This window comes from Lepidothrix coronata, unplaced genomic scaffold (assembly GCF_001604755.1).
Source record: "Lepidothrix coronata isolate B3197 unplaced genomic scaffold, Lepidothrix_coronata-1.0 Scaffold352, whole genome shotgun sequence".
NCBI classification, from domain to species: Eukaryota; Metazoa; Chordata; class Aves; order Passeriformes; family Pipridae; genus Lepidothrix; species Lepidothrix coronata.
Window position 1 is genome coordinate 59623 of NW_016690532.1, and position 24858 is coordinate 84480.

At 61.0% G+C, this 24858-nt stretch overlaps 1 protein-coding gene across 2 annotated transcripts; it reads right to left on the reverse strand.

The window, feature by feature from the left end:
* Positions 1-2402: 2402 nt before the first annotated feature.
* IKZF4 (IKAROS family zinc finger 4) lies at positions 2403-24501 on the reverse strand. Of its 2 annotated transcripts, none has more exons than XM_017838667.1 (9): positions 24456-24501; positions 18891-18945; positions 16084-16215; positions 14500-14604; positions 10450-10710; positions 9688-9855; positions 6357-6506; positions 5267-5398; positions 2403-4409 (listed from the first exon to the last, which is right to left on the reverse strand). In XM_017838667.1, the coding sequence occupies exons 2-9, from the start codon at positions 18928-18930 to the stop codon at positions 3694-3696; spliced, it is 1704 nt and encodes a 567-aa protein (XP_017694156.1). In that variant the 5' UTR covers positions 18931-18945; positions 24456-24501; the 3' UTR covers positions 2403-3693. The 2 variants fall into 2 exon arrangements, with proteins under 2 accessions (XP_017694156.1, XP_017694155.1); XM_017838666.1 differs by lacking the exon at positions 24456-24501 and adding an exon at positions 19789-19980 and having other exon boundaries at positions 18891-19738.
* Positions 24502-24858: the final 357 nt, after the last annotated feature.

Consider the following 24858-nt stretch of genomic DNA (forward strand, 5'->3'; position numbering starts at 1 on the left):
GGTTTTGGGGTGGCAGAGGTAGCAGGGTGGGCTGTTTTGGGGGTGATGGGCTGGTTTTGGGGTGGCAAAGGCAGCAGGGTGGGCTGTTTTGGGGGTGATGGGCTGGTTTTGGGGTGGCAGAGGCAGCAGGGTGGGCTGCTCTCAGGCGGGGCAGAGGCCCCCCCAACTCACAGTCGAACACACTGGCCTCCGAGATGTCCCTGACGGCCGCGGCCTCCACGATGTTCCTGATGACGAACTTCTTGATGGCCTTGTCCTTGGGGACGCAGCGGGCGCAGTTGGTGCAGCGGATGGGCTGCACATGCCCGCGGCCCTTCTTCGCCCGCCCGTTGTTCCTCCTCTTCTTCGTCTGCCCGAGGGAAGGGCCGAGGGTGAGCCCCGGGACCGCCTTGAGCCCCAGAACCCACTCCAGGCCCCGCAAACCCCCCCACCATTCCCAGTAACCCCCCCAGCACCCCTTGACCCTGAGGGGTCCTGAAGCCTCCTCAAACCCTCCCCCACTATACCTGAGCCCCAAAGCCCCCTACGCCCCTCCCCCCCATAAATCCCTTCAGTCTCCCTGCCCATACGGGCCCCATCCATCCCCACAGCCCCCTGATGCCCCCCACAGCCCCTTACAGGCCCTGGGGTTTCCTTCCGCCCCCTCCATCCCCTGCCCCATCCACCCCTCCCAGCACCCCCTGTCCAATATGGGCTTCCCTGCGCACCCCACCACCACCCTGTGCCTCCCATGCCCGCCCCCGCGCTCCCAAACCCCCCGAAAAGGCTTCTCTCAGTCCCCCCTGCCCCACACGTGCCCCGCGCCGCCCCCGGGGTCCCCCAAAGCCCCTCGAGGCGCCCCGGCCACGCCGCGCTCACCATGGCGGCTCTGAGGGGGCGCCGGAAGAGGCGCGGCCGCCGCACAGCCGCCCTTATATGCGCTCCCTCCGCCCGGAAGCGCCTTCGCCGCCGCCCCGACCCGCCATGGCTCCCCCCCGGCCGCCTCGCAGGGGCTGCGCCCGAAGCACCGGGACGGGCAGAGGCGGCGCCGGGATGGGGAGAGCGGTGGAGAGGGAGAGGGAGAACGGGGACGGGGACTATTTCTCCTCGCTCGGGACGGCGGAGGGATCCGCTGCACGCGAGGTGTAAGGGATTCGCGCGCTGGGTGACGTCATCAGCCCTGCCCGCCGCGGGGGCCGCCGGGAAATGGAGTCCGGGGGGGGGTGGGGGCTCTGGGGGGCCCTCCCATTCTTTGGGGGGGCCCCACCTGCCCCACCCCTATGGCGGGACCCCCAGTACCCTCACTCATCCCTGGGGGGTCCCCAGTATCCCCTGTGTTGTCCCCCCCCAGGGCCCCCACTGTCCTGTCACCATCGCAAACCCCCAGAGGAGACCCCCAGTGTCCTCCCCCCATCTCTGGGGGTCCCCTCTGTCCTGTCACCACCCCAAACTCCTCCAGCAGACCCCCAGTGTCCTCCCCCCATCCCTGGGGGGTCCTCAGTGTTGTGCCCCCCACAGCCCTGGATGTCCCCAGTGTCATCCCCCCACACCATTCCTGGGGGTCCCCAGTGTCCTTTGAGCCCCCAAACCCCTGTGGGGTCCCCACCGACCCCCCCACATCAGGGAACCGGGGGGGGGCATTAAATTACTCCGGTTTATTTATAACAGACCCTCAGCCAGTACAGTACAAAACTTACAGTAGATCTCGTTACACAAATCATTAATTACAATATCTTACAGATACAAAAGCTCCTGGGGGGGGGTTGAGGGGTGAGGGGGGACAGGGGGTGTCCAAAAGCGAGTCAAAACCTCACAAAAAAGGGCAAAGCAAAGACAACAGCGAATCCATTAACGAGAGACAACCAAAAAACTCCTGGGGGAGGCGGGGTATTGCACATCCTCGTTTGTTCTTCATCCATCGGATTAAAAAATAGATATTTACAGGGATAAAGCGACCTGGAGGTTTTACAAAATTCCTACAGTTTTGTTTCAGACTCCGACAGGGGAAAAAAAAAAAGAAAACGGAAAAGGGGGGGAAAAAAAAAACAACCAACCAACCCAAGGGGGCTGGAAACGGCAGAGCTTCGATTTGGATTAAAAAACCCCTTTTTTGGGTTGGTTTGGGCGCTGGGGGGGGAGGGGGGTGCCGTGGGCACCCCGTTATGGGCGGCTGGGAATGGGGGGACCCCCCTCCTTCAGCCGCCCCCCACCTCCCCCCGCCACCAGAGGCCGTCACGGAGAGCAAAAAGGGGGGGGAAAACAAGGGATAAAATCCCCAAAAACGGGAAAATGTCCCCAAGAGAGGCGGGAGGGGCAGCGGGCGCTGCTGAGGTGTGTGTGTGTCCGTACAAAGGAACAGCTTTGGTTTCGCCCTCGGGGCGGCCCCCGAGGGGCCTTTTATGCATCCTGGGCCGGGGGGAGCGGGACCCCCGTGGGGGGCTGGGCTGGGCTGGGGGGCTCTCAGCACCGAGGGGGGGGGGGGCTGCAGCCGGGGGTCCCCCTGGGCACGGGGGCTGCGGTTGGGGGTCCCCCAGCTCCGAGGGGTGGGGGCTCAGCCCGGGATTTTTGGTTCTCGCTGCTGCCCTGGCCCTGCCGGATCCCTTCTCCCAGTGGGATCCCATCCCAGAGGGGCCCCTGCTCCAGACCCCCCACCCATGGTACTGGGAGTCCCTGACTGGGAATGGAACTCGCCCCTGGAATCCGCCTGGATCCCGGCAAACTGCCCCCGGGATCATCCCGGGGGAAAGGGGGTGTGTTGGGGGCGTCGGACCCAAACCTGGGGGTCCTGGGAAGCTCCGGCTTCCGGCTGCTCCGTGTGGGAACTGGGGCACCGAGAGAGCACGGAGACCCCCCTGGGCCCCGGGAATGCTGGGGGAGCGAGGGGGGCCGGACCTGGGGTCCCCCGGGGGGTCCTGCCCTGCAGCAGATTCCGGCCTGTGCCGAGCAAGAGCAGGAGGAGGAGATGCCAGGAACAGGATGGATCCATCCTTCATTTTTGGGGCGGATGTGGACCCCCATCACCCCCATGTGGGGTCAGGGGGCTCTGAACCCCACGAGGGGGGAGCTGGGAAGGCACCTGGGGGTCCCCACATCCCACTCTGGGGGTTTCCCAGACAAAGCTCGGGATGCAGCAGCTCCCTCAGGGCTGGGGGGGGTCAGGCTGGGGACTGGGGGGGTCCCGTGGGGGTTTAGCACCTAATTTGAGGTTTACTTTGCCCGGGAATGGGGACGGGCAATGCCGGGCTCGCACCAAGGAATGGGCTCGGAGAGGAGCCGCCGGGGCAGGACAGGGGGGAACAGTCTCAAAAGTTCAAATGAGACTTTCTTTGGGTAAAAAAACCGAGAGAGTTACAAAAAGGGAAACTCAAAAGCTTAATAAATAACGGAAGGAGGCTCGGGAGGTGGGGGGAAAGCACAAAAAAGTCCGTTAATATTCAATATTTAAATAACTCCGTTTATAAAAAGGCAGATTAAGGGCTCCCCCTCGGCGGGGCCGGTTGGTTCGTGGTTTGTTTTTGTTTTTTTGTTTTTTTTTTTTAATTATTGAAAAAATTTTTTTAAATACTTTTTTGTAGCCAAAGTCAGTGCAAAGGAGTATAAAAGAAAAACCAACAGTTCCATGCCCTAGGGATGGAGGGGCTGCGCTAGAGACAGGGGGAGAACTGAGGAGGGGGGTGGGCTGGGCTGGGCTGGGCTGGGGGGGCCCGGGGGGGTTCAGCCGATTTTGTGCTCGCCCCGCACGATGTGGGAGGAGAACTCGTACCGGTCCTGGCTGTGGTAGCCACAGATGTTGCACTCGAAAGGGTCTCTGAAGCCGTGGCAGCCCATGTGGATGGTGAACATGACGTGGTCCAGGAAGAGGATCCGGCAGTGCTCGCACTTGAAGGCCCGGAGCTGCTCCCCGTCCTCGTTGAGCACCCGCAGGGATTCTTTGGCGGAGCTGGGGGTGCACCGGGCGCCCGGGGGTCCCTCCGGCCCCTTGGGCTCCTCTTTGGCGTAGGCTGGGCTGTGCCGGCTGCTCCCGGGTGCCAGCTGCGAGCTCCGCTCCTCGTGGATGCTCTCCGTGTCCGTGGAGTCCTGGCAGCCGTTGGAGGGAGACCCGCTGGGCTCCCGGGCCCGGAACACCACCGACACCCCGTCGGGCACCTCCTCGTGGCCCTCGGCGGCCTCCCGGCCCCCCGGCAGCTCCAGCCGCGCCGGCAGCGCCTGGATCTGGGTGTAGACGGAGCTGATGACGGGGGTGACCTCGGAGATGCAGTTTGTGGGGGGCAGGCGGAGCGAGCGCAGGTGCTCCCCCCCCAGCAGGGACAGGGGGCCGCCGTAGGAGGCGTCGAGGGGGTGGTGGGCCGAGACCACCTCCACGTCCTTCTCGAAGCTGGAGTTCACGTCGAAGGGGAGCTCGGAGAGGGCGAAGCGCATCTGCTTCTCCCCTGCGGGAGGAGAGAGGCGTTGGAACGGGCAGGTCTGGGGTTGGGATAGCCTTCTTATATCAGAGAGCGGCATTGAACAGGTGAGTCTGGGGTTGGGATAACCCCCTTATATCAGAGAGCAGCATCAGAATGGGTGGGTTTGGGGTTGGGATAACCCCCTTATATCAGAGAGCGGCGTTGGAACAGGTGGGTTTGGGGTTGGGATAACCCCCTTATATCAGAGAGCAGCATTGGAACGGTGAGTCTGGGGTTGGGATAACCCCCTTATATCAGAGAGCAGCATCAGAATGGGTGGGTTTGGGGTTGGGATAACCCCCTTATATCAGAGAGCGGCGTTGGAACAGGTGGGTTTGGGGTTGGGATGACCCCCTCATCAGAGAGCAGCATTGGAACGGATGGGTTTGGATTTGGGATAACCCCCTTATCAGAGAGCAGCATCAGAATGGGTGGGTCTGGGGTTGGGATAACCCCCTTATATCAGAGAGCGGCGTTGGAACAGGTGGGTTTGGGGTTGGGATAACCCCCTTATATCAGAGAGCAGCATTGGAACGGATGGGTTTGGATTTGGGATAACCCCCTTATCAGAGAGCAGCATCAGAATGGGTGGGTTTGGGGTTGGGATACCACCCACCTCCCCATATTAGAGAGTGGTGTTGGAACAGGCAGGTTTGGGGTTGGAATGACCACCCACACCCCTTCATATCCCTTCTCTTCCCAGCACCGTGTCTGACACCGATCCCGTCCCAGAGTGGAGGCCGGAGCGAACCCCACCCCAGCCCAAGGAGGGGATCTCAGCTCCCAGGGGGGTCTGGCAGGGTTGGTGTCCGGGGGTTCCCCGTGGGGGCACGTCCCCTTACCCACGAATTTCTGCGGCGTGAAGCGTTTCCGTTTGGTGAAGCTGTTGGCCAGGCGGTCGATGAAGGTCGGCCGCTCGGCCGAGGGGTGGAGCAGGGAATCGGGCACAATCTCCAGGTCCCGCATCTCCTCACCTGGCGAGAGAAGGGAGAGGCCCGGGTCAGCCGGCACGGCGGGACGGGACGGGCACGCTGCCACCCGGGCCGGAGACGCCGCGGGCGGCGCTCCGGATACGCCGCTCCTGCCCTCTGCCAGCTGGGACGGACCTACGGACCGGCTGCCGCACCCTGAGCTTACCCCGTCGGTGGTCGGTCGCAGGGGAGCGCCGGCAGCCGGTCCGCATCCCTCCTCCGTCCAGCCGGGCCCGCTCCTGCCACTTTGGGAAGAGGAGCTGCTTCAACGGATCGAAGTGCCCTCGAGTTCTCAGCCCCGGCGGGACAGACGTGCCCTGTGCCCCACGCTCTGCCGGCGAGGGCAGCTCCCACATTCCCGGGGAACCCGGCCCTGAGCACGGGGAACCTCCCCGTGCGCTCCAGCGGCTCTGTGTCCGACTCCAGGAGGGTGAGGAGCCAGCAAGGCCCCAGTTCTGGCTCTCTGCCAGGGAATTCTGCCCGCCTGCAACTCCCGAGGAGCTCCCGAGCCACACGTGCCCGCTGGGACACCGGCCCGCGGGGGTGAATCCCAGCTCGTGGCACCACAGCTTATGGAAAACGCTCCTGGTAGTTCTTGCACTGGAAATTGTGGCTGGGGAGCGTTTGGGTTCAGGGCTTTGGGATCCAGAGGAACCCGGGAAGAGTCCGGGAGGTCACACTGCACTGGCAGGTCCGTGGCATTGACCAGCACAGGCTCATCGCACCTTCTGCCCCAGACCCGGGGCACGGAGCGCACCGGGGGCACTTCCCCCCCACAGCACCCCCTTTTCTTGGGAAAGACCTCCCCAGAACTCAACCCCCGTCCCCAGAACTCAACCCCATCAGCCGGGGGGCTGGGAAGTGACCCCGCGCTCCCATTTCCCACCCTGCCGGGAGACGCCTCCCGGCCTGCCCGGATCCAGGGGGGCATCGGGGCCCCGGGACCCCCCCCGGCACTGACCTTGCTGGCCGGGCAGCGCCTGCGGCTCGGGATTGAGGCTCTGGAGGTAACTGTGGCAGCGCTCCTTGTGCTCCTCCAACGTGCTCTGCTGTTTGTAGCTCCGGCCGCAGTAGTTGCACTTGTAGGGTTTGCCGACGGTGGGGGAGGAGACTGGAAGAGGAAAAGAAGAGCCCGGATGTGAGCAGGGGATGGAGCCCGGGATGGAGGGACCGGGGAGGGGCTGGATGCGGCTCCGCGGGGGGGAAAAGCGGCGGGAATTGGCGAATGGGGGAGAAAAACGGGAGGAGCTGGTCAAGGCGGGGGAAGAGCCGTGGGAATCGACTGACAGGGGAGAAAAAGGGCAAAATTGATCAGCGGGGGAGAAAACTGGCAGGGATTGGCCAGTGGGGGAGAAACGCAAAAGGAATTGGTCAGTGGGGGAGAAAAGCAAAAGGAATTGGTCAGTGGGGGAGAAGAGCAGCAGGAGCCGGTCAACGGGGAGAAAACTGGCAGGAATTGGTCAATGGGGGAGAAAAAAGCATCAGAAATTGGTCAGTGGGGGAGAAAAGGAACAGGAATCGGTCAATGGGGGAGAAAAGGAACAGGTCAGCAGTGGGGCAAAGACCCTGGCCCTCAGCCCCCCGCCCATCCCTGTGCCACAGGTAAAGGAGCTCCTGGCGTGTCTCCAGCAGCATTTTCCAGAGGTGGGGGCAGCTCCTGGCTCCCACTGCAGCCTTCCTCCTCACCATCACCTGCCCCTCAGGGATTCACCCCCTCCCCAGCAGTGGGAGCTGCAGGAGCAGGGCTGGATGCTCCCGGACTTTGGTTCAGCCCCGGAGCCATCACTCCCATGGGATCTCACCTCCCCAGAAAAGCTGGACACCCCAGGGCAGAGCCCTCGTGCCCGCTGGGGTGGGAGGTTGGCTCAGCAGTGGGGAAATGCCCCAAATCTGCTGGTTTTGCCGGAATCTGGCGCTCGGGATGTCACTGTCCCACACTGCCCACACCACACCCCGGCACGGAGCTCGGGGAGGGAGGGATGTGCTGTCCCTGTCAGATTTACGGGGTGTTTGGGGTTTTTTTTTGGCAGCTTGTGGTTTAACCTTTAAGTGATTTTTTAAAAAACACGTGTTGGGGCTGTCAGTGAACCTGCACTCACCCTCGGACACCTGGATCCGTGTGGAAAGTGGGATCAGCACCTCCCCAGGAGCCAGATCCTGTCCCAAACCCCCACGCCGGGCAGGGGACCCCAATGGCCACGCACTGCCCTGGCCTGGGGGATCCGGGAGTCCAGGAGCAGCCTTGGATTTCCCCACCGGAGCTCCGGGTTGGAAATCAATCCAGAGGAGCCGATGACAAGTGCAAATCCCACCCTGGGCACCAGCATTGTCTCGGGGCAGCTGAACACGGGTTTCCTCCATCCCAAGGGAGGCGAGGAGGGCCCTGGCCTCTGAGCACCAGCACAAAAATGTGCCTCAGGAATCAATTCCTCAAAGCCAGCAATTCGGATGCGAGTGACTCGACTCCAAATTCCATTATTCCCATTAATCCCCATCACTCGAGGAGCTTTTAAAGTTTAAACATTCCCTCAAATGGCTCAGATTTGTTACTCCAAAACAACTGTGCTTCCCCACGCTCCCCTGATGGGATTGGGGTTGGTTTTCCACACCAGAAGACTCCCCATGGATACCTCAGAGGCATTTCCTAGGGATAATAGAAGAGCACGGAGCAGCAGGACAAGGGGGGAATGGCTTCCCACTGACAGAGGGCAGGGGTAGGTGGGATGTAGGTAAGAAATTCCTCCCTGTGAGGGTGGTAGGCACTGGAATGGATTTCCATGACAAACAGGATCCTCAGGATCCCACCCCCGGGGTGCAGGGAGGACTCTGGGATGTGGCCCTTGGTCCATCTGTCATCCAAAGCCAGCGAGACACCTCCCAGGGGTCTGTTTACGATCCCTGGGGTTCTTCACCCAAAAAGTTCTTCACAGAGCCCAGGGCTGACCCTAAGCCCCGGAATCTGGGCCCTTCCCGAGGTTTTCTCTGGCCCTGCAGACCCAGAGAGCCCCAGGTTGGTTTATTTGTGGGCTGGGACAGGAGGCAGGGAGGGGGCTCGGGGGAGCTCCAGCTCCCCGCGCTGTCCTGGGGGGGGCTGCAGCCTCTGATCTATTTTGGAGCATCGCAGCCCCTTTGATCTGGATGTTAATCCCTCACTTTTTTGGGCAGCACATCCTCGGAGATGAAAGGCCCTCGTGGGGCTGCAGAGAACACTCAGGCCTGTGGGTGAGGAGGGAGAGCTGAACCCCCTCCACTTCCACCCAGCAGGGCAGTGCCTCTGAAATCCACAGCAAATTAAGGGTTTCTTAGTAATTAGCTCCCATAAAGCCTAATTTTTGTTTGATATGATGTGAGGGTTTGTCCCATTTCCATGTCTCCTGATCGAAGGACTCCAAAGGACCAGAAGTGTTTACACCAAGCAGCAGCTTTGTCCCTGGGCAGTGGGAATATCCAGGGATCAACTATCCTGGATGGAGCAGGTCTGGGGGCTCCTGGTGCCAACAGGTTCTTCAGGGAAAGGTTCCTTGCTCCAACAAAGCCCCTGACACTCATTTCCACGCAGCCTCTAAAGGTCCTGGGGCCGCAGGTGTTCAACACCTGAGAGTGCTGTAAAGCCCTGGTGGTGCCCAAATCCAGGGAAAACGGTGCCAAAAGGGGACCTGGCATCCTGCCCTCCCCCCCATGGCCCTGCCCCTGGCATCCTGCCCTCCCCCTTCTTACATCACGGAACTGGAGGGTGGAAACTGCAGCTCAAATGTCATCTTCAAAAAGGACAATGTCAAAACACCACACGAACCAACCCCCTGATGCTGGTTTCCACCACACCCACGGGTGGGACCTGTCTTAATAAAATCATTTAAACATTTATCGGTCGGAAGAAACTGGACCAGCCCTGTGGGCACCTCTCTGGTCAGCAAGTCCCTGACTCTGACACGTCCTCTGCCTTCAGCTCCACACTGTGCAGAGCAAGTTTGGTCGGGAGCTCAAGGCTGGTGATTGTGAACCTTCCAGGGGAGGGTCAGGCTGGACAACAAGAGGAATTTCTCCAGGGAAAGGGTGCTCAGGCATTGGAAGGGGCTGGCCAGGGAGGTGGTGGAGTTCCCATCCCCGGAGGTGCCCAAGGAAGGCCTGGACGTGGCACTCAGTGCTCCGGGCTGGGTCGGGCACAGCTTGGACTCGATGGTCTCGGAGGTCCTTTCCAACCTCAGTGATTCTCCAGCCCAAATCCCTGGTTTTGCACCGTCCTCCCCTGTTCCCTCCCCGGCTCCACCCCTGCCCCAGCCCTCGGGACCCACCGGAATGCGTGCGGAGGTGGCCGGTGAGCGCGTCCCGCCGGCGACAGGCGTAGTTGCAGAAGGGACATTTGAAGGGCTTCTCGCCCGAGTGCAGCTTGATGTGGCGCAGGAGGTTTCCCTTCTGGGTGAAGGAGGCTCCGCACTGGTTGCAGTGGAAGGGCCTTTCTCCTGAAAAACCGGAGCAGTGGGTGAAACTCCTGCTGAGAAGCATTTCCCGAGCCAACAGCCCCGCAGAGCGGGAGCATCCCCAGGTTTCCACGTGTTGGAGAGCCCTGGGTCAGCCACCAGTGTGATCCAGACGTGGCCCCAACCCGGGGAGGGACGGATCTGCTGCTGGAGTGGGGACAGTGACGAGGAAAGACCAGCCACAGGCACTTTCCTGGGCTTTTCCTCACCAGCACCTTCTGGCCACCACCCCCAGCAAAAGAGAGTAAGGTAAGGTGGGATATCGGGAAGAAATTCCTCCCTGTTAGGGTGGTGAGGCACTGGAATGGATTTCCCAGAGGCTGCCCCATCCCTGGAAGCGTCCAAGGCCAGGCTGGATGGGGCTTGGAGCAGCCTGGGCTAGTGGAAGGTGTCCCTGCCCACGGCAGGGGGTGGAACAAGATGATCTTTAAGGTCCATCCCAACTCGAATCCTCATGGGATTCCACGATTCAATCCCTGGGGTCAGCACCTGGACCTGCCAGCCCTCTCCCACGGCATCTGTGGCCACCAGCCCACACCCCCAGGCCACCAGAGTCCCCCCTGCCCCAAAGCTCACCGGTGTGGCTGCGCTTGTGCACCATGAGCACGTTGGGGCCGATGCAGACCATGCCGCAGATGTCGCACTTCAGCTTCCCGTTGGGAAGGCGGATCCCCCCGGGGGAGTGCGGCTCCGGGCCCGTCCCGTCGCAGTAGCCCAGGGGCTCCGAGAGCGAGTCCTCCACGATGACACTGTCCTCCTTCTCCAGCATCCGGTCGTCCTGCGACAGCAGCCGGCTGGACTCCTCATCGCTGTACATCTCCACCTTGATGGAGTTGGCTGTGGGGAGGGACAGGGGACGGCACGGGTCAGGGCAGGAAAAAACTCCCAGCGCTGGGAGAATTCCCACAGTTCAGGTGGGAACTGCTCCTGAAAGAAACAGCGACGTGCTCGGTGATTTATCTGTGATCAGTCTGCACCTCCCGGGCTCCTCGGGAACAGATCCCACCCGGATCACACGAGGGGATCCAAGGTCTGCACACCTGGAGATCTCCACTCCTCATCCCGAGGGAAAAGACATTTAACTCCCTGGATTCCAGGGCAAGCAAAGACACCAAATCTCGAGTCCCAGAATCAGTAAAGGCTCAAACTCGCCGGCACAAAGAGCTGAGCACGAGTTCCTTGGGCAGTGAGGAAACCTGGGCTCCCCAGGACAGCCATGGCTTCACTGACAGCTTCCACCTTTGGCATCCAATGTCAGGAAAAAAGAGCTGAGCAGCAGGTGCTGCCTGGGAACACCCAACCTGCCCCCGTGGGCAGCTTGGCCTCTTCCCTTTCCCTCGTCCCACAAAGAGAACGGGGCCACACATGGAGGGACAGACATGGAAAACCCCTGGAAAGATGTGGAAGGGGATGTGAGAGATGCCAGGGACCAGGGAAAGGTCCCACAGCCAAGGGCTGGTGGCTGCCAGGAGCATTTATATCCTAGATGGGAGCAGGGGCTGCTGGAGCTGTGCTGGATAAGCCCCCCCTCAGACACTGGAGGGGCAGCACGGGGGGGGTCTCCCCACTGCAGCAGAGCCCCAGGATTTCCCTCCTCACCACCACCTTTCCCTCCTCCTGCAGCACCAGGATGGAGGGGATGCACCAGTCCTGACCTACATTCCCGACTGCTCTAATGATCTGTGGAATGCCACAAATCAAACACTCCCGAGCCCACTCCCTCCTCACTCCCTCCTCGCTGCCAGGGAGCCGGGATGGGAAGGACAGGGAGAAACTCTCCCTCTCCTCCTTCCCAACGAACTTGTCCACCCTGATCCCACACACTTCCTCCCTCAGCCAGGTATCCAAGTGGTTGTCCCACCTCTCCATGCAGCTGCACCCTCTGCCTGAGGGAGAACCGCTGGGACACCCTTGGGAAAAGACACCGGGCTGGAGATCCAGGCTTGAAATGATCAGACTGGGAAGTTTCCTCCCATTTTAAGCAGCTGGGAGCAAGAGGGAATTCCCTGGGGAGGCTCCCCAGCCGATGGCACCTGCGACCTGCTCCCGTAGCACTGGTCCTGGCAGGCTGGAGGAGGATGATGATGGAGCAAAGTGGAATCCAGGTCACCCACAGGCACTGAGCCCAAGGCTTCAGCTAAATATTTCCAGAATTCCTCTAAGGATCAGATTCTTATTTCTTCCTCCTAAAGCAGCAAGCTCTTCCCAATCCCTTGAGAGGGGAACGGCGGGGCTGGAGGGACAGAGCGTTGCCCGCCCAAGGAGAGGTGGCTTCCCGGAGGGCAGGAGCTGGAGGAGTCCGAGCTGCCTCATGGAGAACGGAGCACAGCCACAGAATTCCCAGTGGTTCCCCAATCTGGAGCTGACGGGTCCCCCGGAGGGGTTCAGCTCCTTGTCAGAGTGTGGATTCTCACCCACAGCCCGAGGACGCCCACGGGACCGGCTGAGGGGACTCGAGAAAACCTCGGGAACATCCCAGGTACGGAACCACCCGGGGGCTCCTTTAAAAGCTGGGGGGCCCTGGATAAACTCTGGCATCGGCCGGGGCAGGGAAGACCCTTTGCCGGGTCGCTTACCGGGCCAGGCGGAGAGCGGAGCTGGTGGAGCAGGACAGGATGGTCCCGGAGCCGTGAGACCCCCGGGAATGGCGCAGCCCCCGGGGAGCCCGGCCAGCTCCTCGGCACTCGGGCTCTTCCCCGGAGCCAGGTACAGCCCTGCAAGTGGGGATTACCGAGGAGCAGCAGCATGGAAGTGATTCATCCGAGGCTGCCTGAGGTTTATTGCCGGGTGAAGAGCCCAGGAATTCTGGCTCTGGCTCCTTCCCTCCCTGGATCCTCCCGGCACAGACAATGCTGCTTCCCCGAGGGGCTCCGGGCAACGCCGGTCCTGGAGGTCCCAGGCACTCCCAGGCCGCGTGCTGAGCCCCTGGATGGGAGGAGGCTGGGAGGAGGCTGTGCCTGGAGCATTCCCGGGGGAAGCAGGACTTTATCCGGTGCCACCACGCTCCCCTGGGAGCACCAGGAGCTGCCTCCGTGCGCAAACACGGAGTGAAAAGCTCCTCGCTCCGTGCCGGAGCTGCTGGGACGAGCTGACGTTTGTGGTTGGGTTTTGTTGGGTTTTTTTTTTTCCTCTCCCGTTCCCCCAGGGACTAATTTTTTCCTGGGCATAGAAGAGAGGCCAAGTATTGTTCTGTAATTCTCCTTTCAGATCCGACGCGGGGTCCGGGAGAAGTCTCTGCTGGCAGAACAGGTTATATAATATTCCTGCTCCTCTGGGCACGGCGCTCGCTGGATGAACCAGCTGTGAAGTCAAGTCAGATCAGAGGCAATGCCATCACCCGTGTCCTGCTGTTAAAGGGGAAGGGATCGGGATTTTCCGCATGTTCAATATTCCTTTGGCTTCCCGGCGAGCAAAGAGGCCGCATTACCCCCGGGAATGCCAAGATCTCGTCTCTGTGAGGAGCTTCCATGTGCTTTAGAGCACAAATGTAAGATAAATAACGAGTAATAACAGTAAGAACTGGCAACAGAGCTAATTCCGAGCGTTATCCTCCCGAAATTGTGGTGTTTGGGGTCTATTTTATCCCGGTTCAGGAAGAACAACCAGCAAACGCCACGACCTCACCGGATAAAGGACGGGGAGTTCCTCTGCCAGGGAAAAGTGATGTGCAGTGACAGCTGGAAGTGGGAGAGAGGAAGGATCAGAGCCCGGCCAGGTGTTTTGGGGCTGGTTGGGCTCATCCAGAGATGCAGCAACTGTTGGATTGTGAATACCGGGAGAGCAACGGGAGTGTGGGGGACGGAGTCACAGCTCGGGGACGGGACCTGCCTGACTGGGGGAGGCTCCCACACAGAACCTGAACCACAGTTTTGTTCATTTTAACTAAAAAGCAGAGAGTTCCAGAGCGGGCAGGGAAGGAGACGGAGAGTTTCACGGTGTGAGAGGAGACTCCCCACACTAACCCCATTTCTGGATCCCTGTCGGGTCACCAGCTCAGCTCACTCGGACAGGGACACAACAGCCCGTCCGGGAGCTGATTCCAGCACCCCGTGGCATTCCTGTCGTATCCAAAGGATCCCAGGGCCTCTCTGAATCCACTGCAGTGACACAAATAACTTCCCAACAGCCTCATTCCCACTGAGGCCAAGCCCTGCTCTGTGAGCTGCTCCGACCCGCCCCGGCTCCCACACAAGAGGAAGCGGCGCAGTTCCTCGTTTCCCACACTGCCATCCCGATGGATATAAAATACAACTCATTCCAAAGAAACCCACAGCCCCTCAGAGCCGATCCCTGACAGTATGGAACACGCCTCTTTTGGAGGTGGAATTCAGGACCACAAGGAAAGACTCTGAATCCTCCACCCCCGGGTGAGGTTTTTCCACCCCTCAACATCGGTTTTTCCACAAAAAAACCCCGGCTCAGCAGCAGCCAGTTCCTGGGATCAGTGCCCGGGATCCGACACCGGGATCAGGGACCAGGCAGCTGCTCCACGCGCAGCCCAAAGCCGGGTTTATCCCCTTCCCTTGGAAAACAAAGAGTCAGACTCGGAGCGAAATCTGTCACAGCGGGAAGTCAAAATTCCTGGCGGAGCGCAGGGGTTGGGAACAGCCGGGTCGGGATACTCACCGCTGAGGGAGCGGCTCGGGGAGGAGTGCTGGCTGTTGGGGGTGCTCACCGTGGGGCCCACGATCGCCGAGGTGAATTCCTTCTCCAGGGAGGAATCCCCGCTGCCTTTGGGAGGAGGGAAACACGAGTGAGCTGCGGCCGGTGGGAATCCCCCCCCCCCACCGAGCCCCCTGCCCGGCCCCTCGGCTTTGGGAAGGGGCTGGAGGGCAGGGATTTACTCCCATGGTATTAGGCTGGGTGCATTTTGGATTCCAGCCCTCCAGCTGGGAGCCTCCCAAACCCCACATCCCGGAGCCGACGGCAGTGCCGAGGTCCATCCGAGGGGGACCAGACCACCCCCCGCCCAAGCACCAACCCCCAGGACCTGTCCCTTCACCGGGCACTGGGATCCCGCTCCACAACAATTCCCAAGCAGGCACTCACATCCCTGGGAAGCCAATCCCTCCCCACTTGGACACGGGCCCTTCCCCGCTCACACCAGCCCATGAATTCCCTGGCACAGCTGTCCATGGATCCCCTCGGCTTTTCCCCTCCGGGGGCTACCCCGTGTCTGTTCCAGCGATCCCAGCAATCCCTGGAGCCCCCCCAGCAGCCCCGGAGCCAGGCGATGCTGCGGGAACGGCGGAGTTTCATGATGGAAAGTGCAGCAGCTCCCCGAGCACAGCTGGGAATGTTATTTCTAAACACTGGCAGCTGGAAAACTCTCCTCTCCCTGTTCCCCGAGCCCGGCTGGTCCCATTGTCTGGTGACTGTTGGGAGGCTGAGCTCATCGGCCTCGCTGAGCATGGGAATTGCTCGTGGGAAGTGCCCCTGGAGAGCCCGGGACACCCAGCCGTGGCCTCGGCTCCCAGGGGTGGGATTTAAAGGTTCCTTCCCTCCCGGGATGACAGTGGGAGAGACTTGGAGCACCCTTCCCTCTCCCCTGCCCGTGCTCCAGAGAGGCTGGAGAGCTGCTGCCAGTGACTCTGAGCCTGGTGGAGCCTCCGATGATGCCCAGAGGGAATGAGTCCCTGCATTCCAGCACCTCTAATTCCCTTCCTGGAGCCAATGAGTCCCTGCATTCCAGCACCCCTAAATGCTTTCCTGGAGCCGCTCAGGGTCTCTGGCTACTCTGGAGACACATCCTGAGCCCAAATCCCTGTGTGGGGGTGAGACCAACCCTCTCAGAGGGTCCCGGTGCTGTGTCCTGAGCCCACCTTGCTCCAATCCACACTCAGGGGGGGCCTTTCCCCCCATCTCCTCCCTGCTGGCACGGGGAATTCCAGACACCCCTAATGCCTCTCCAAAGCCAGTTCAGGGCACATCCTGGGGCCAAGACCCCTCTGAGTGGGGCAGGACGGACCCTCTTGCAGGGTCTCCGAGCTGCGTCCTGAGCCCACCTCGCTCCCATCTGCACTCAGGGGGGTCAGGTCCTTCCCCTCCCCTCCTCCTGCTGGCACAGGGAATCCCAGCACCCCTGAGCCCCCCGGAGCCCAGCACAGCCCCTGCATCCCCTCTCCACACACGCGGAGCGAGCGGAGCCCTGCCCGAGTTATTTCCGGATCCTCCCGCCCCTCGCTCCCGTTTGAGTCGCGTTTATTGTACCTTGCTGGAGATACCCTGGAGTGTTATCACATCCAACTCCTTGGAAACAGCGCTGGATTCCGGGCTGCGTGTGCATGTCTGCGTCGCTGGCAGGGCGCACGCAGCCACTCACCTTCCAGGAAGAGCAGATTCCTGGAAGGGAGGGAAACGTCCGTCATTTTACAGGCAGGAGGCACCGGGCGAGCGGGAACCGGGGCTGCCGAGGGCACGGGGAGAGGGAGCCAGAGGGGAGGGGATGGAGGTGGGCAGGGGATGCGTGAGGGGGCTCAGAGACCAGGCACAGGATCCCCAACGCTGGAATGAGCAGAGGGAGAAATGTTTCCCCCCCAAGCTCAGCCACAGCCAGGATGGGCTCCGACCCTCCGGCACCGCCTGATCCGCAGCTCCAGGGAAGGAGCCAAAGGGGCTGGTGTGGACCCAGAGCTCAAAAAGTGTCCCTTCACTCCTTCCCCACACACACCTTGTCCATGAATGGCTTCGTGCTGCAGCTGTGAGGAATTTTTGAGGAGCTTCCCGTGGCGTGCACTCCCCACCCCACAAACAAAGCCCCTCCTGGCCCCGGGTTTATCCCTGAGGAGGAGATTTGGGCTTGCTGGCAAAGCATCCGGGTGATGCTGAGAGCAGGAAGGACCTCCTGTGCTTTCCTCCCTGATCCCAGAGACTGCCGGGCTCTGCAGAAAGCTTAAAACCTCCAGACTCCAATGGAATTAAACATTAAGGAGTTAAAAAAGGGAATTTCTCCTCAGTCCCTGCAAGCACAAAGCCGGCGTGGGCTCTGAGCTCAGCTCCTCTGCCAGCCAGCTTCATCCTCTGGATCCCTAAGGATCCTGCCGATCCCAAAGGATCCCCAGGCTCCTCCTGACTGGAAACACCACTGAGCTGATCCTTGGTGCCCAGCCCGCCCCAAAACCAGCATCAGGCCAGGGCGGAGCTTCCTGGGGCAGGATCACTGTCAGGGACCCCTGCCAGGAGCCCCCTCTGGAAAATCCCACACACACAGGGACGGGATTTTTCCCTCTGTGCAGCAGTGGGTCCGGCACCAGGGCCCCCGGGGATGGCTCAGAGCCCTGGGAATGTGGGCAGGCTGCACTCCCACCCCCGGGAGCAGGGGCTGCAATCCCACCCCTGGGAGCAGGGGCTGCACTCCCACCCCCGGGAGCAGGGGCTGCAATCCCACCCCTGGGAGCAGGGGCTGCACTCCCACCCCCGGGAGCAGGGGCTGCAATCCCACCCCTGGGAGCAGGGGCTGCACTCCCACCCCCGGGAGCAGGGGCTGCAATCCCACCCCCGGGAGCAGCCAGCACCTCATTCCCATGGTCCCTCAGCAATTTCCCTCTCGGAAAACTGCTCAGACTTGGGATTTCAGGAAATTTTGGGGTCACGTTTCAGCAGTTCTAAAAAAAGAAAAATGGAAACCTGAATGTCAGGAAAGAGACGGCTCTGGAGCCTGGAGCCCAGTTACCCTGGTTATCCACGGAGCTGGGACAGGTTACCCTGCCCTCAGGTGACAGCACCCGAAAAGGGGGGGGAATGGAGGGGATCTGGGCTGTTCTGGGGAGTGGAGCTGGGAGGGATGCCCTGGAAACATCCCTCGCCTTCCAACAGCCTCTGATGGGAGAGGACAGAGCAAGGGAGGGCAAAATTCCTCAGGAAATTGTGATGGGACAGGGATCTGATCCCATCCTGCCTGCATGGGGGGGCTCAGCTGGGAACAGGGACCTGATCCCTGGATGGACCCGGGATGGGCCAAGGGGCTCAGATAGAGCAGGATGGACCTGGGATGGGCCAAGGGGCTCAGATGGAGCAGGATGGATGAGTATCCACAGCATTTAGAGCCTGAGGAGCATGGAGAGGCCCCTTCCCCACCTCCCCCTCGCTCCCACCCCCTCTGTGATAACTCCATCTCTACCAGAGCTGGTTCAGAACTGTCTTGGTTTCCTGTGAAGGATCCAAGGAGACGGAATATTTCTCACTCACGGAGTTTCCAGATTTTCGGTCCTTCACTCCTGACAAACAGGAACTTGAACTGTTCCCCTTCCCTCCCAACTCCAGGAGCTGCTCAAACCTGGAGTCCCACAGGGCTTCCAGCCCCAGAAGCTGGAATCCAGGAAGGATTCAGACTGTGCTGAGGGAGAAAAGGTCTCCATCCTCCTCCCAACACCTCCAGACCTCCATCCCCTCTGTGCCGTTCATCCCGGCACGTCCCAGCTCCCACACAGATTCCTGCCTCTCCAGGGCCGGATTTAGTCACTGTGACAGTTTCCTCTGGCTGTGCCACCTGTAAATCTCCACCAGCTCTTACTCTAATCCCGAGCAAAGATGGACAAACTGAGGAGTTCTCACTCTGCAAACACCAGTTCCCTGGAGATAAGGACAAATTCCACCCAAACAGCTTCCACCCACTGCCCATCCCAGGTTTCTGCAGGACTATCTAAATCCCCTGGATCCTCTGGGATCCCCTCTGGAGCTGGGCTGTGACCCCCAGCACAAAGACCTCGTTTTCCTTTCAGTTTAACACAAAACCTGGGAATGTTCCCTACCAGCACCCACCAGGTGAAGGCACAAGGACACGAACTCCAACGAGAACTTCCCGGGATCCACTTCAGAGCTGGGAATTTTACTACCCTGTGGGAATTAACCCTTCTCAGATACTTAATGAAACTGGTGTTCCCAACACCGTTCCCAACACTGCTCCTCAGTGTGTGATGGAACAGGCTGGGGCAAAGCCACGGAGCACAGGGCAGGAGGAGGGAGCTGAGCATCCAAACCCAACCAAACCAGCCCGGAAAAATCCAGCTTGGACCTACCAGGTATGTAGGCTCGCCCGTTACAGTCTTCTATATCCATCTTTGAGGGCTTTGGCTGGAAGAGAAAGCAGAGCCCAGTCAGGATCAGCCTCTGGAAGCTGCTCGGGTGTCTCCTCTTCATTTTATCCATGAAAAGAATCAGGATTTTGGGCAAGGAGAGAACACCAACACCCCGCAGGCGGCCTCACAATGACCAACCCCAAATCCACCACCACCCTGAAATCCAAGGAAAATCTGCCATGTCCTGGTTTCCTGGCACCCCACAGAGACACCCCACATTTTAGATGCTCAAATGGCTTTTATGGATTGATCCCCAGCTGCTGAAACCCCAAATGGAGACAGGAGTTGGGCTGTGTGCAGTTGCTCTAATTGGCTGGGTCAGGAATGGAGCATTTGCTGTGGAGAACAATTAAACCAGGGACAATTTGGGAGATTAATTGTCTCCTTGATAAGGAAAGCTGACCTGCAGCAGCCCCCTCGGGGGGTTCCTCCGTCCCACGGAGCTTCCTGAGCCAACACAAATCCATCGTTCCCTTCCCAAACCGTAATTTTAACATTAAACTGCTCCTGGATGGGCCATACCCGGGGAGTCTGGGATGCACATTCCCAGAGCTGCTCCGGATCCGCAGCTAAAGAGGTGCCTGGTGTCCTTAAGTGCCACGGGCACCGCGGGAACTCGAGGCAGTTCTAGTTAGTGAGGGATTAGTTAATTAGTTATAGGGGCTGCACAAAATAAGGACAACACGGGCTGGTGTCGCAACACTGGCGCTGCTCCCACCCTGGCATCCGTGTCACTGGGGTGGAGGGGACACCCCGGGCTGAGGACAATCCTGGGGCTGAGGACATTTCTGGGACTGAGGACAATCCCAAGGCCCAGGACAATCCCAGGGCTGAGGACATTCCTGGGACTGAGGACATTTCTGGGACTGAGGACAATCCCAAGGCCCAGGACAATCCCAGGGCTGAGAACATTCCCGGGGCTGAGGACATTCCTGGGACTGAGGACATTCCTGGGACTGTGGACATTCCTGGGACTGAGAACAATCCCAAGGCCCAGGACAATCCCAGGGCTGAGGACATTCCTGGGACTGAGGACATTCCTGGGCTCAGGACATTCCTGGGCTGAGGACATTCCTGGGCTCAGGACATTCCTGGGACTCAGGACAATCTCAGGGCTCAAGACAATCCCAGGGCTCAGGACATTCCTGGGCTGAGGACAATCCCAAGGCCCAGGACAATCCCAAGGCCCAGGACAATCCCAGGGCGGAGGACCGTCCCAGGGTCAAGGACAATCCCAGAGCCAAAGACAATTCCAGGCAGCAAAAGCAGAGCCGAGGGCTCCGGAATTCCCCTTCCCGCCCCACAGCATCCATTCACTCCACGAGCTGACAACAATTTGGGCTGGAATCTCCCTCCCCAGCGCTGGGTTGTGCAGGAATTGTGGTCTGAAAACGCATCCTGCAGCTTTATTTCCATGGAAGCCGCAATTTGGCTTTTCAGCCCCGCCGGGGGATCCGCGGGCTCGGCACAACGGGAACGGCAGCGCCGTAATAAAGAGGGATTTCATTTGGAAAGTCTCTTCCCTCCTGGGCTCCACAGAAATCCCCGAAACCAGGAATTTTTAATAAAAAAAAAATATAAAGGCCAATTGTCTGCCTGAGGGGCGAACACGGCACGGGAAGTGCTGGCACCGCTCCCTCCGCTTCCCAGGGAAACCAGGGAACAAGCAGGACCCCAGTCCGTGGACAACGAGGAGCGAGAGCCAGGAATTAATTACTGGATGAGTAATTTGGGAGAGATCAATCGGAGGAGCTGGTTCTGTAATTCCTGCTCGTGCCACCCCATCAATGCCAATGGGATAATGGGCAGGGAGAGGTGGATTCCTCACTCCTTGTTATTTTAAGAGAACCCGGAAAAAAACACATCAGGAGCTCTTATTTCCACAGTTATTTTCCTTAATTTTGTCTGAGGCCTCCCGAGCAGGAATTGGGATTAAAAGCTGCAAATTCCCAAAATTCTCCCCAGCCCTGTGGCAACACCCAACCTCGGCTGGGAAATGGCCCTGCCAGTTCTCCGAGCCCTCTGGATTCAGACAGCAGCCCAAAACTCTGCGCAGACGGACGGACAAACCCCCAGCACATCCCTGGGATAACGGGGCCGCTTCCAAGGACACGGCCCGGGCTCGGAGCTCCCCTCCCCAAACCCCCTGGACACCAATCCACCCTCTCCCGGGGGGTCTGACCCGCTCCAGGGACACGCACGGCCCCGTCTCCAAACTCCCTCCCGGCTTCCAGGTGGGATTGCCCCGGGAACTGGAGGCGGGAGCGCGACACAATTAGAGCAGCCTCTCCTTCCCACGGAAACCAGGACTTTTCCCCAGGTGGCAACAACTCAAGGAAACAGAAAAGTCCTCCAGAGCAGCCCTACTTAAATCCCCCCATTACAGCTGTGACCGTCCTAGAACTGGGAAAAGCCTCTTAAATCCACAGATCCCCACCTGGATCCCCCTTTATTGTTCCCATTGACTCCGAACGCTCAGCCTGGGGACACTTCCCACCTCCAGACACCTCCAGACCCCCCAGTCCCACCCCAGCAGGGAATCCACCAGACCCGGGTGGGATCCCAACCCCAGCACCACGGAGGGAACTGCTCAGCTCCCACCAACTCACACGGAACCGGCCTGGAACAGCAAATCCCCTCGGTCTGAGCCGTCCCTCTGCCGCAGGGATTCCTTCCCGGGACATCCCGGGGCAGGTCGGACCCTCTGAGCCAGGAAGACCCCTCGGGAGCGGTGGAATTCCTCCCGGAACACCTCCCAGACACCACCCCAGCCCTGTCAGTGCCGAGCTCTGGCTCCTGTCTCTGCGCTGATCCGCTGCCAGGCAGCTCATCCTGGCTCTGGAAGCACCAGGAAAATGTTTCTGGGACAAACACCTCCAAGCCCCCTCGGGTAGGAACCAGCAACCACCCGAAATTCCCTGTTTCCCTTCCCAAGCCCTGCTTCCGTTCAGCTGCAGTTTATTTTCCGACGTTGAGGACGTTTTTTCCACCTTTGCTGCTCCAAAACCCCAAAGGTTGTGTCAGTGGAAATGTTCCGGAGCCCACGGAAAGCCCCATCCCACCAGCATTCCCAGAGAAATGCCAAGGAAGCGGCTCCGCCAGCGCAGGGAAAAGGGAAAATAAAGTGCTGGGAGAGGTTTTAGCCATGATCAAACAGCTCCCATTGTTCCCATATTTTGAGGGATTTTACTAAATAAAATGGAACAGTGGATACAGGGGGACGGTCCCCTCTGACATTCCCAGGAAAGGCGCCCCGGGGAATTCCGAGGTCGCTGTTTTAGGGATGGGGCAGAGCCCCCACAGACCATTCCCGGTCTGTCCCACGGCTCAGCCTCCCCACGGAGCCTTAAACCCCAGGACAGGCCTGACAAGGAATCCCAGAATTATTTCGGCTGGGAAAGATCTCCAGGATCACCCACTCCAAGTCCACTCCTCCCTGACCCTGGTTATGGGCTGGGATCCTCTCCCACAAATCCCCCGCATTCCCAGGGCCTTTTTCCTGGAACCAGGCAAACACGGCTGCAAATTCCACCCTTTTTGTGGCTAAAGCAGGGAATGAAATTCCAGACAAATCCCAGCCCGGGGGTGGCCACGGGGCCCAGCTGCGGGCGGGGACTCCAGGCGCTGCTTCCCATGGGAGCAGGGATGTTATTTTTCCCTAATACTCCCTGTTTGGAGAAGCTCCTCCCCGCCGGAGCAGCTCTGGCCGGACATCAGCCCTTCCCGGAGAAACCATCCCAAAACGGGGAACAGCACGAAATTCCTCACTTTCGGCACACTCCCAGCATCCTGCAGCTCCCTCCCAGCATCCTGCAGCTCCAGGGAAGTTCGGATTCCGAGCCAACCCGGGGGGATGTTTTCTCCCCGTGCCTTTGTCTGGGATCCAACCCCGGGGGCACCGCGCAGTAAATCACCCCGGGAGGGCTGGAAAACCATTCCAGGGGAGCCAGGGAGGGGGGAGAAGCTCCAGGACAGACAGACAGACAGGACGGAGCTCCGGCCTCACTCCCGGCTCCTCCGACGGGGTTTGAACTGGAGCTGATCCACCGGGAGCCCAGAAACGAACGCCCTGCTGGGAGCTCCCTCCTCGCTCCCGTCCTGTGCCCCGGGATAACCCCGCCGTTCCCTCGGGATCGCCATTCCCCCGGGATCGGGAGCCGCTGGCACCTTCCCCGGGGCTCCCTGGGCTCAGGTTTCCCGGAGTCCTCGGAAGCAAAAGCCCAAGATGAGGCTAAAAATCCCTTTTCCTGGCTCTGCCGGGACGTGGCTCGGCCTTCCCGGCGGGACACCGGGACACCCCCGGCCCCGGGGGGGTCCCTGAACCCCCCCACCCCCTCCAAGGATCCAGAGGGTCCCACGGCAAAGAGGTTTCACCTCAGGAGCTTTCCCAGGAGCTTCCTCCGGGAATTCCCCGGAGCTTTCCCAGGAGCCTCCTCCGGGAATCCCCCCGGAGCTCCGGGCAAGGGTTGGAATGGACATGGAATAATTTAGGGGTCGGCACAGTGGGAGGGTCCCAGCGGGAACAGGGTCGGGAGCACCGGGATGGGGGGGGGGGTTATCCCATCCGGAGCCACGTGCTGCCCATCCCGGTGGATTCCAGAGCCTCCCTGGAATCCCCCCTGCCTGGGGGGATCAGTAAGGGGGGAAGGGGGGGTCAAATCCCAGCGTCCCGTGCCAGGGACAGGGAGGAGACTCCGGCATTCCCGGGCTGGAATTTCCCCGGGCTGGAGGGGGAAACTCTGCCCGGGAAAAGCAGCCCCGGAGCCCCCCGGGCAGGAGCGTTCGGGGGGGCAACAGGGGCTCCCCCAAACCCCCAGACCCTCCTATGAGCCCCCCCCCGCCCAAAATCCCATCTCCCAAAAAATGGGGGCAGGAGGAAGGGAGGGAAACGGGGGGGAACGATCCCGGGGACGGAGCAGGAAAAGCCCAGGAATTGCGGTGGGGGCTCCGCTGTTCCCCCGGGCAGGGCGGGACCCCCCCAGGGCAGGGCGGGACCCCCCCGGGCACGTTGGGACGTCCCCGGGGGAGCCCCGTTATTCCCACAAATACCTCTCCATGGATCGCTCGGGGGTGGGTCCCACCTGGGGGTCCCCCCCACAAATGGGGGTGTTTGAGGGGGGGACACACCCCCCTCAAAACGGGGGGGCTCAGGGGGGATTTCGGGGCGCAGCCGCCCCCCCCTCGCGGTGTCACAGCCCCCAAATCCTCCCGGTTCCCCTCCCTTCCCGACCCCCCCGGCACAGACCCCGCTCAGCACCCGACCCCCCCAACCAGCCCCCCCAAACCGACCCCTGACACCCCCCGGGGGGACACGGACCCCAAAAACAGCTCCCCCAAAGAAACTCCTGACACCCGCCGGGGGGGGACACGGACCCCTCCCCAAACCAGCCCCCCCCAACACACCCCTGCGGACGGACAGACACCGCGCCCCCGACCCACCGCCCGCCAAGAGCCCCCCGCCCCCCAAACCAGCCCCCCCCGCCCCCCGTCCCGTCCCGTTCTCACCGGCGGGGTGGGGGCGGGCTCGGGAGGCCCCCCCGGCCCGGCCCGGCCCTGGGGGGCTCAGGGGGGTCCGGGAGCGGCGGCGGCGGCGGCTCCACCTGAGGAGGCCCCGGGCCCCCCCCCGAGCCACTTCCGGCCCCGCCAGCCCGCGCCGCCGAGCGCCGAGCGCATCGAGCGGGGCCGCGGGGGGGCAGGCGCGGGGGCTCAGCCGAGCGCCGAGAGCGTCGATGGGGAAGGCGCGGCGGGGGATTGGGAGGGAGGGGAGGGATGAGCGAGGATCGATGGCCCGGCATCGATCAGTGGGGGCCCATAGCCGGTGATCGGTAACCAAGGATCGACGGCCGGTGATGCATAAGCGAGGGCTGATAGCCGGTGATCAATAACCAGGAATTGATAGGCGGTGATC